The 12,089-nt window shown below is 40.4% G+C and overlaps 1 protein-coding gene across 1 annotated transcript in view; it reads right to left on the bottom strand.

The window, feature by feature from the left end:
- Positions 1 to 264: 264 nt before the first annotated feature.
- PLEKHA8 (pleckstrin homology domain containing A8) overlaps positions 265 to 12,089 on the bottom strand; it is a 31,307-nt gene continuing 19,482 nt past the window's right edge. Inside the window, exons 10-14 of the mRNA XM_058831316.1 lie at positions 11,493 to 11,551; positions 10,079 to 10,209; positions 9,505 to 9,575; positions 8,197 to 8,258; positions 265 to 7,281 (exon numbers count right to left, since the gene is read on the bottom strand). Of these exons, the coding sequence (XP_058687299.1) occupies positions 7,084 to 7,281; positions 8,197 to 8,258; positions 9,505 to 9,575; positions 10,079 to 10,209; positions 11,493 to 11,551 (521 nt within the window). The 3' untranslated portion in view covers positions 265 to 7,083. The remainder of the gene's footprint in view (positions 7,282 to 8,196; positions 8,259 to 9,504; positions 9,576 to 10,078; positions 10,210 to 11,492; positions 11,552 to 12,089) is intronic.

Here is a 12,089-nt window from a genome sequence, read left to right as displayed (position 1 = left end):
AGGGAAACCTTATGAGTATGATTGTTTGGCAAAAGATTCTGAAGATATGTTCCACCCACATTAAGGAGCACCAGTCCTTATCCACATCTCGAAATCACCACACAGGAGTTTCTGAAGTCTTTGAAATCTCTATGGAAGAGATTCCAGTCCAAGGACAAATAATACATGTAATCTGAAAATATGAGTTTCTCTCACACTGCCCAGCTGGGTTTTGTAACTAGAGTCTTCACATATTTACACTGTGGCCAAGGACCCACAACCATGTGCCAGATACAGCTTTTATTCTCGCAGTCTAAAACAGGCTTTATGTGTGTTAACATTCTTCATACAAAGATACATACAGGCAGTTTCTGCCAACCAGAAACATACTGGTTTTGACTGTTCACACAGTACCCATAACAAATGGAGTCCTGAAGAGCACCTTAGGCCCTATACTGTAATAAGAGAACCAAATCCATGCAAGGAGAAAACGAGATTTAAAAGCATGCTTATTTAAAATAAGTTTATTATAATGAAATAATATAAAAGTTTGTCAAAGTCTTAACAATGCTCCAAAAGAAGAGACAGACGCTGTATGATTTGAGAGATGATGCAGACTGGAAACCAGAGTATTTCAGACTGAACTGCTTATGACAGCACAATTTGTGCAAAGCTTACACTGACAGAGGTGATTTGGGAGGCGTGAACAAGCCCTTAGAATTCAATAAATTTAAAGTGTGAGGCAATATACCTTCTTTTCATCTTTAAATGTATTTTGGTATGTATATATTTGAGTATGGAAAGTAAGGCTTACATTAAGCTTAGCTTGACATTGATAAAAATGTATGCCCAAAACTGGCTTAAAAAAAAAAATAGGAAAAGAAACCATAAAAGCAAGCTGCCTAGGTTTTCAGTTTAATTATTGTATTCTGGAATGCAATTTACTCAGTTTCAAGTAGACATAAATCTCAAACTTTCAACATGGCTTTAAATAAAGGAATCAATAACTTTTGGACCTCTTGAATGTTGAAATGCAAAAGAAAGTTGACATACTTGGTGTTAAGTGAAGCATACACCTATGTCATAACTTCAAAGCAAGTGCTTAAATCCTTGTGTCAACTGTGAGCAGGGTCAGCTATGGCCTGGGTTTGCTCAGAGCCAGTTAAGTGCACTATGACACCCCTCGGCATGAGGGAGGTTTTATATTGCTTGGAGCAAGAAGTTAGCAGCATTTGTTCACCAGGGGGCTACAGAACAGTGAGGCATAAATTCAGTTTTCTCCACACTGCTTTTGTTCTTGTGGTTTTTTTCTGTTTGTTTTCTGCACTATGTGGGCAAGAGAAGAGAAATGAGTAAACTAAAACAACAAAATAAAGCAACAGAACTAAAAAGCCTTATGCTTTCATTCATGTGAGGCAGAACACCCAAGTCTGAAATGTCCCAATTTACATTGCCTGACAAAGAATTCACATCTGAATATCCAAGTTTATATTTGCATGCCTTACAAAACATCCTGGTTTGTTCTGACAGCAACAGCTTTGATGGCAAAGCAGATGACAATGGAAAAGGAAAGGAAGGACCAGCTGGGGAAAAAGGTCAAGACAGCCAGGTAGGAACATGCTAATGATGTTTCCTGGTGTCTGAAAGGCAGTTTAAGCTTCCCTGAAGGTTTTCACAAAAGCTGAAGTGACAATGAAAAAAGAAAAGGTTAGAAGGTCCAGCATATGGATATACATAGTACTTTTTTCTATAATGGCCCACACCCCTTTGCCAAAGCAGGCTCCAGTCACCTGGGGCAGATTTTGGGCATACTTTTTATGTGTCAAACCAACCAAGCAACACTTTTCAAACTAGGAAAGATTTTAAAAGCAAACAGCTGTAACTTAAATCCTGATGATGTTTTATAAAGAGCTTGTAAGTGAAGGTACATGGCCCTTAACTTTAAATGCATCTGTTAAAGGGAGATCCACAGCACAACAGTGTCAAACAGGATGTTGGACTCATTATGTTTACACTAAAGCACTTGAGTATGCAGTAGTCATATTCTACAATTGAAATGTTACAGAACTTCAATATGAAACTGAGTATGATGTCTTTAAATAGTAGAGGGGACTCCAGAACATAGCTTGTTTACAAAACAAACAAACCACAAAATAAATAAAATAAATAAAAGTGTCCGATTACTAAGCAGAACTTGACTGAAATTGAGAGCTCTGCTCTAATGCCAATGACATTACATAACAAAGATGTGTTCATGACCTCTGTTCAAATATGCTGACTGCAATTATCCAGTACTAGATAGCACTTCTATCAGATTGCTTTGGGATTTACTATGTCTCAGCAAGGATGCACACTGTATGGACACTGCTGTATCAGAGTTCTATGCTCAGCTATACTAACTTCACAAAAAGCAGCCTTACTCCCCCCTAGGGTAAGGCTGTGATTACTCTTATTTTGCCTTGGGTAAGTAAAATCCCTGAGAATATGCAACTGCTAGACATTGAAGGAAACAGCCAAAAGCATTTCTAAAGGAAAGGAATGCAAAACTTCAGACTAGCATAACTTAAGAAACCAAAGCAGTTCATGTAAAATATACAGAGCCGGGGTTATCTGTTATCTGAGTCACATGGATCTCTATCAGTGTGTAGGTCAGTTGTTCATAAATGTCAGCCATTAAAAAAAAAAACAAAAACAAAGAGAACAACCCTAACTAATCAACAAACCAAACAAATGAAACAGAAAACACTGACCTTCTCTCCAATTCTAAATTTGAAGGCCAAAAATTAGTTGCTTATTCTCCACAATTATTCTAATGAAATGCCATCCTCTCTGCTTGCCAAACTGACACCACAAAAGAAGATAGTGAGCTGTCTGTCAGTGCATTTGCTTCCACTTGATCATCTGGTCTACTACATCCTGAGAGTGGTAACTTGGAGTTCAGCTCTGCAACATGCTGCATATGGGTTTCTTTCTCAGTGGTGGTTTGACTGCAAAGATAGCATTCAGAAGTCTGAGAAGTGCTCAACGCCCTGCTAGAGCAGTGCATGGTGAAGTGCAAGTTTTGAAGGCAAGGAGACCTTGCTCAATTCCTTCTCTACAAGGGCCCTGTTTAACAACAAGTATAGAGGGGTCTCCTAAAAACATTCTCAAGCACCAATTCCAGAATTCAGAAAAAACAGCTTTACACAGAAGAGCAAGATGAGAAAGCCTGCTCTGAGGCAGGATGCCACGCTGATTAGAGAATAGGTAATGTGGATCCCTCTCCCTGCTTGTTGGACAACAGAAGAATGGTAGTAACTGGAGCTAGTGGCCCAATGAAGCTGTTCTTTGCCTACAAAATAAAGCCTCCTGTCTTTTTGAAACAATTTTTGCATCTGATGCACACCCAACAAACTAGTGGTTCTCCTGCTAGCTAAAAAACAAAACAAAACAGAAACCCCAAAAATACCTCTAAATACTCTGAGCTGAATATATTTTCCTACTACTGGAATAACTTAGCGCAAAAAAGAATTCAATTTTTTTTCGTGATCTGATGGTTAATTTCTAGAAGAGAGGGATCTCTTCCTGGTCTTCTCATAACCTAGCTGATATTTTGTGGAAATGTGGTCTCCATTATCTTTCCAGATCATTCCGCTAAAAACTGCTACAGTGAAGTTTCCCAAAGAACAGCTGAAGACCATGAGGAAACCACACAGGTTGGAAAGTTGGTTGTTCTCCCACAGGGTGGTTTCTTTGGATTCATGCTTAGAAGCAGCAGACACTGAATCCCACAGGCTCTCAAGCTTCAATTTTAGCAATTCAATTTTAGTGAGTAGTGAAATAATTGAATAGAGCTTTGGTCAAAAGTTTTGACTTTGTACTCACACATATACTACTTGATTTAATAAAATGCACAAAACTAAAACCTTATTCTTTCTGATCCCTCTTGAGTACCTAGGAACTACAGATATGTAAAACTCAGAGAAGATGACAGAGTAAGAAGTCACGCTATTTAAACAGTCTCTTGGGAATCTGGAGAGGTCCCAGCTAACTGGGTGCTGGCAAGCATTGTCCTCATTTTCAAGTAGGGGAAGAAGAAGGACCCTGGAAATTACAGGCCTGTCAGTCTCACTTCAGTGCCAGGTAAAATCATGGAAAGGATTATTCTGGGAGGTACTGAAAAACACCTGAAAGGGAACACAGTCATTGGTCACAGCCAGCACAGCTTCATGAGAGGCAGGTCCTGCTTGTCAAAACTGATTTCCTTCTATGACAAGGTAACCCACTTAGCTGGATCTAGGAAAGGCAGCTGATGCAATCTTTCTGGACTACAGCAAAGCTTTCAACACTGTCTCTCACAGTATCCTTCTGGACAAGATGTCCAGCACACAGCTCAATAACCATGTTACATGATCAGTGAGCAACTGGCTCATGGGCTGGGCACGAAGGGTTGTAGTGACTCATCAGGATGGAGTCCTGTCCCTAGTGGGGTTCCACATGGCTCCATCCTTGGCCCTGTGGTTTCCAGCATCTTCATAAATGACTTGGACATGGGACTGGAAGAGATGCTAAGTAAGTCTGCTAACACCACCAAATTGGGAGGAGCTAAACTGGGATTCCCTTGAGGCAGGGAGGCCCTGCAGAGAGACCCTGACAAACTAGAGACGGGCAATCACCAAATGCATGAAGTTTAGCAAGGACAGGTGCCAGATTCTGCACCTGGGACAGGACAGTCCTGGTTGAGTGCACAGACAGGAGTGAGATGCTGGAGAGCAGCACTGCAGAGTTCAGGGCATCCTGGTCGATGGCAAGTTGAACATGAGTCAGCAGTGCCCTGGCAGCCAAGAGGGCCAACCCTGTCCTGCGGGGCATCAGGCACAGCATCGCCAACCAGGCAAGGGAGGGGATTGTCCTGCTCTGCTCTGCACTGGGGCAGCCTCACCTCGAGTGCTGGGGGCAGTTTAGGGCACCACAACATGAAAAAGATGTTAAACTATTAGAGAGTGTCCAGAGGAGGGCCACGAGGATGGTAAAGGGTCTGGAGGGGAAGCCTTATGAGGAGGTCACTTGGTCTGTTGAGCCTGGAGGAGACTGAGGGGAGACCTCAATATGGTCTTCAACATCCTCACAAGGGAAAGCAGAGGAACAGACATCGATCTCTTCACTCTTGTGACCAGTGACAGGATTCAAGGAAATTACATGAAGCTGAGTCAGGGGAGGTTTAGGTTGGATACCAGATAAAAGTTTTTCACACAGAGGGTGATGGGACACGGGAACAGGGTCCCCAGGGAAATGGTCACAGCACCAAGCCCATCTGAGTTCAAGTAGCTTTTGGACAATGCTCTCAGGCACAAGGTGGGATTCTTGGGCTGTCCTGTTCAGGGCCAGGAGCTGGGCTTGATGGTCCTGATCCCTTGGGTCTCTTCCAACACAGCATATTCTATGACTCTACGAGCATCTAATTAGAGTCCTGGTATCTTTCTTTATACAGTAAGTTTGATGTTGGGATTTTCTTCAAGTATTATATGCTTTTCTTAAAGCTCACCATGCTAGGCTCTTAAGAAAGGATCAAGTATTCAGTGTGCAGAGGCTCCTGTCACAGAGCAATGCAGGGCAGCAGGTCTGCAGTACATTCATGTTACTAACAACACTGGTTTAAGCCTAGCAAAAGCCAGCACTACTTCTGTGAGTTTGGCAACACTGCCTTCTGTATTTATGAAAACTTACTAATTCTAAGTACCTCACTAGCGCAGTCTTCTCCCTTCCTGCAGATGAGTTAAACTTAGCTCTTTGTACTAAGCCATCTGAAGCCCTAGGTCTACACAGAGAGACCTGCTTATGCCTTGAACTGGAGTCAGTAATTCACAGACAGCCTTTTGGTTGGTCATTAACAAAACTAGGAATTTTGTCCCTAACCACATCACTAACTAAAAGGACTTCTTCATTATTTTTAATAGCAGCAATGCTAAGGAACATGTTTTTATCTGTGTCAGCAAAATGGGAAACAGGGGAAATATTTAATTTCTAGTCACTTCTAAATAATTTCAAAATTCAAGATTTGTAATTGGTCCCATGTTTAATAGCTCCGTCATAAATTTCAGCTTCCCCTATACTTTACTCATTTCATGTCCACTTTCATGAAGTTTCTGCCCATAATGACAGTCTATGGAGGATTTTAATGATATCTGCTTTTCAAACTGCTAGCTGTACTCAACTTAAAAGCAACCATTACTGTTTTGCATGAATTTGATTGAAGAAAACCCAAAAACCTAAAACAGAAAAACCCTCCTAAACCTTAATAAGCCAGGATGATGGATGTGATCTTCAAATGCTTGTGTAAAGTACTGTTGAAATTTGCTGGGCTGAGTCTGTGCCTGCAAATTTGTGGCCCATTAGCAGGAGCTGGCAGGGAAGCCATAGCATGTACTGGGAGCTTGTCAGGGAACACAACATCCTTTTTCAAAGGCTCGACCTTGGGGCCACTCAGACCACTAGCCACATACACCTGTGGTGAAGATCTCTGTAATATTTGGATTAAAATGTTTATTTAATTTAATAAATACTTATGTCATGCAAATATATTATTTGCATTAAAGAGCTTCAACCCAAATTGAGGGACAAACTCACCACATTACAAGGTGGTTTAGCTGTCCTTCTCTTCTGCTGCTGGGATAACAATAACTCTCACTATCCTCCTACATTATGGCAGGGAGTGGGCACAGGGAATGGGAGAGTCAGAGGCAGCAGCACCTGCCTGGGTGCCATGTTGGTGACCCAACAGTTGTGCTGCATGAGCAGGTCTCTCCTCAGGTACGGCAGCAAAGGCCAAATTCTACTCTGTTACTTTTATGAGGTGAAGACGAGGTGCACAGGCAGAAGAGAAACAGTCAAAGACATTCATCACGGACATAGTTATGATCCAAAGAAAGACAGTACCTCTGCATTTAAATGCAACACAAGCGTAATGAAAAGATAAAAATCACACATACCCTTCCCGCAAAACACTCAACACCCTTCCCACCTGAAAAGACACAATGAACAGAAACAATGTCCCAAAACCAAAATGGAAGAAATCTTTGTTAACAGACACAGTCCCTGAATTTTTAAGATGTGATCTTGCTGTAGTCATACCACCTCATCTGACTCCAAACCATGTACTTCATAAAGAGTGTCCAGGATATTTAGCTGCTTTTCCATGGCTGGTAAGTAAATGTTGAGGTCCCTCTGCATTCCTTTGTAAAATGTTTCTTCCTGAGGATCGCACTCATCTACAGACAGAGCTGCCACAAAATCTTCATACGTTGGAGCTGCCCTTAAAGCTAACTGGGAGAAGAAACAAAGCTTTTAGATTTGCAACACAGAATGGGGAAAGAAATACACCTAAAGCCATGAAAAACTTCTAAGACTTCCCTCTTTGCACTTAGACTGCACAGCTTCAATTTAATCATGTGTACATGCATATAGTGAGAATTTTAACTAGAAGGGAGGCTAACTTTTCTTTTTTATTATTTTTGTGTAGATCCCCAGTTTAAGATATCTTCAGAATACCTAACTTTTAGAAAGTATCAGTGTATCATATTTTGTATAAATAAATTGAGCACACAGAAATTAATTAAATACAAACCTCGAATAAAGTATAGTTTGTTAGGGGAGCTGGAGCTCCCAACCCAGTGTTAGACACCATCACCAGATTCTCAACATGCTCTTTTAGAAAGCTCTCTCCAACAATTCTGCTTCTCTCAGTCAAAGTCATGACTGCCTGGATGAGATTTTCTTTTTTCCTTTTGTAATTGCAGTGATAATTTTCCAGTGACAGACACAAGGGGGAGCTGCCAGACCGAACGAAAAATTTCTTCTAGCCAATACATTCTACTTCAATTCCCCACACACACTGTGTGTGAGTGCTCATCATATTCAAAGAGAGATCAATCTTCAAAAAAGCAACCTTACATCCTCTCTTCTTCATTTAATAGCCCTGCAAGACTGCTCAAAAGCACATAATTAAAAAACTGTGCATGCAAGTGCAATCTTTCTGTTTCATCTCTAGAAAGCAGGTTCCACCCTGAAAGTCCAGTACTAAACATAGTGAAAACCACAATCCTCACTTTGAAAGTAAGGTCTGGGAAAGGAATCTATTAATTTTAGTACTCAGAATTTTAACAGTTTATGACTTACACACAACATAACATCACATGAACAAGACCCCCAGCTCTATCAGCAGCCAAGATAAATACTTACTGCAAAGACCCCGCGGACAACCCAACCATGGTGCTGCCTTAATGTCTTTCCATAAGCATTGTCTTAAAAGGAAAAAAAAAAATAATCAGAGATAGATGTGTGGCAGTTTTAAGTTTGCATCACAAAGAGAACTTGGAGCTTAGAAATCACTACTCAAGGGTATACTCTTGCCACTCAACGTAAATGATGGCTGTTTCTGAGTTCTTAAGTTATGACTGAAAGGAGATGACAGATTTGGGATTTCTGCACTGGAGTCTCAGCTCCACTGTCAAAACTCCTTCAACTCATCCACAGAAAGTAAGTGCTCTAACAGACAGGAAGGCTAATATAAAGTCTAAGAAAATACTGTATGGAGTGAAACTCCAACAGTAAACCAAAGTTGCAGTGGTGATACAGATATAGAAGAGCTTTTCAGGGGAAGAAAGGGAATGAAAAAGTAGAAAAAACCAGCAGCATGACTCTGCTGCAGACACAGAGCAATTCAAGGAGTAGTTCAGGCTGAAGCCTTCAGACTCAGAAGGTCAAATAAGTGCCTAAACACTTTCTATGGTGTTTAACACCCATATCTGGTAGCAATGTATACACAGCCTCACTTCCAAGAGCTGCTACATACTTCAGTGAAGTAGTTCATTTTACTAATCCTATAAGGCAACTGCTGTGCTGTGTAAAAGATGATAACATAAAAAGCTTTAAAAAAAAGCTGTTTCAAAGTTGGTTTAAAGGATTATTACATTATACTGCATGCATATAGAGAAGGTCTTGCCCAGGAGTAACCAAGTCAAGTTTAATGGGGGTTGTTGTACTTGCTGTGGCCAGTAGCCTGACAAAGAAAGTGTCAGAAATGGTGTACTTGGAAAAAATCCTTTTTCTTTGTTACAACATCCCTTCTAATTGATGCAGGCAATTCACAGCTATATTGAAAAAAAGTGATTTCAAAGAATGATGGCAAATCACACGAGGAATTAGAAAACTAACAAAACAGCAATTATACATTTGGGAGTGCTCCCACTGCAAGCCAGTAGAGAAATTTGAATGAGTCAAAGCACTTGTCTCCCTAAGATATGACTGTCTCCTCTGTCTCCTCTGTTTCATCTAGCAAATCTATTTGCTAATGAATCAACATTTACCAGTTATCTAGTAACCCATCTCAAGGCAGCCATTTTAAAAAATTCAAGTTTTCAAAATTGTTATGTCTTAGAAATCACTTGCCTCATCAGTCACTGAAGAAGACACAGTTATAAACAAGAAGGAAAGTAGCCAAGTATGTAAATTTAGAAGCACATTAAGAACAAAGCAATTGGTACTTACTCAGAGCTGTTTGGATGTTCTTTTCCCCATTCTTCACTTCTGTCAAAAACCCTTTCAAGAACTTTAAACCTCTGCCAGGATTAGCCCATGAAATAAAAGGAAACCATTTTTATAAGAAAGTAACCCAAAGTATAACAAAGCCCCCAAAGCTGGAATACAACCCCGAAGTGCAATAAAACTCAGAATTAAGGAGACAGTTCCAATCTGAACAAAATCGCAGCCACCTCCTCCAGCCTCTCTCCCAGTAAAAGGGAAAACCACTTTGCTAAACATTTCTGCTGCAGCTTGAAATCATCTGCTTGATGCCCTAGCCAAGTAGGATCAGTCAGTCATTCACTGTAACTTCACTTTTACAGGAAAAAAGTTCACCTGCAATGTTTTTTTCAAGTTTTTGGCAAAGTTGCAGTGGTACAACCACAGACAGAATTAATTTTGAGGCTGACTTCTTGAAGAAGTTTGGATTGATGGAGCCTGTGGGAAGTGACCAGCCTGCTCCATGTACACAAGTCTGCACTGGTGAAAGGCCCCATAATGCACCAGCAGCTCACAGTGAAGGCAGATAGAAAGCCATTACCTTTTCAGCCACAGGAGAGCCTCTGTAGCAGAGTTTCTAACTTGTGCTACACCTGCGTTCACTTCATGGAGCACAATCTTCTGAAGGGTATCAAACTCTTCTTTGTTGGTTATAAATTTCTGGTTTATTTTCTGGAAAGAATAGAATGGACAAAGCTTTATGCCTTTTAAGACCCAACAGGGGCCTACAAATACACCACCCATTTAACAGGACTCTTCCCTGCTAAGAGATGCTACAGATTCCCAAGGATGTCACCCACTACTTCCCATGGCATGGCTGCTCTGACATGGGCGTGCCATTCCAGGGCACACCCCAGACACATCTGGCTGACACAACCAAAACAAAACATCTCAGCCAAAAATTTACATGGGACCTACCACTTCTGTCCAACAAAATGCTTGAGGTTCCCACGACATCCCCCCCACTGGAGGAAAGGAGTAAATTCAAACTGCTCTTCAAGCAAGTCCCATTTTCCCAGAGCTTCAACTACAAGCAAAATTTACCTTCTGACCACTGCAAACCCTCAATATTACACTTAGCAGTGCTCAGCATGCCTATGGTTTCAATTTATTTCCAAGTTTCTATACACAACTCCTCACACAAACAAAACAGACAATGTATAAGGGGCAGACAAACAGATTTTTCTTCTACATTAAAGGAGTAACTGTCTATCACTTGCCAATAAATATTTTACGTTTTAGGTTTTTAATTAGCATTATTTTCCCTTGCTATTTTCAGTCGTCCAGTGGCTACCTTCTGTAAGATAAGCATCCAAACAAATCTGATTGTATACAATATTCCTTAGTATACACCCAGAAGACATGTTTTGCTTTTATTGTTTTTTTTTTTTTCTCTTGAAAGAAAATGGTATGAAAAGTCTCATTATGAACACATTTTGTCTCATAACCAGTATTTCAAAGGTTCTTGAAGGCTCTTCAGAAGGTACTTGAAGCTGGAAGAGTTTCCAGAAAAAGAACCAAGCCTGCATGATCTGCCCCAGTCTGCTAAGAAACTGCTTCTGAAAGTATTAAATTCCTCCTACGTGACTGAGCAAAGTTTTCCCCCCACCCCCTCCACTTGTTTTACAGGTTAAAGTCAACATTGCTAACATCACATCATGACTTATAACCTATACAGTTCAGAATCAGTCATATTCACTAGGTGTAACAGATGTTTTACTTGGCAGTCAATCAAGTATTTTATGTTTGCCCACAACTGGATTTATTAAACACAGCATGTACTGTCAGAACAGAATTAGGGGCATTTCAGTGCTTTAGTCTGACAGATGGCAACATTATTAAATATTAAATAACCTTCCAGTATTGACTCCTACCACAAAGACTCTTGAGTTCTAGTGTCTAAAGTAGATATTCTGTTTAAAAACTGAAAATCAGTGCCAGAAATAAGTTGTTACCTTGATGTTGCCTACAAAATCCATTTTAACTGGAGCAAAAACAGTTGGTCCCAGCTTATCTAGGGAAAAAAAAATGCACTGTACTTTAAAATTGTGTCTTTTTCCAGTTCTCATGTTTTAGTAAAAATTAATTTACTTTACTCATTTAACAATCTTTCTAAATGGCAGGAAAATACTAAATGAACGACAAACTGATATTTTTCTCTGGTATAGAACCAATCCATCCCAGTTGCTACAAGTGTTAAAATATTCTGACCTACAGTTCAGAAATCTTCTAAAGGCTGCATGCTCACAGGGCCACCACATCCACTACATGCAGGGGTCAAGCTGGTGGGGGGCTGTGCTAGGTGAAGATCAAAGTCTTTGGAAAAATCAATAGAGTACAGCTGATGGTGTGCTATCAGCTGTAATACACTGTAAGGCACCTATGCTGCTTTTTTGAGGGAGAGAAATTGCTGTTCCATACAAACACCTAGATTGCCAAACAGCTTATATATGGGTCCCATCTAAATGAGAGTGGATCCTCTTTAAAGCAAGGGGGTAAGAAACATGATCTCAGAATCAGTCAAACTGATTCTGCCGATATTGGTTCAACTG

Source organism: Poecile atricapillus, chromosome 2 (genome assembly GCF_030490865.1).
Source record: "Poecile atricapillus isolate bPoeAtr1 chromosome 2, bPoeAtr1.hap1, whole genome shotgun sequence".
Taxonomy (NCBI): Eukaryota; Metazoa; Chordata; class Aves; order Passeriformes; family Paridae; genus Poecile; species Poecile atricapillus.
The sequence above is the reverse complement of the archived record's forward strand: the minus strand, read 5'-3'. Positions and strand labels throughout refer to the sequence as shown.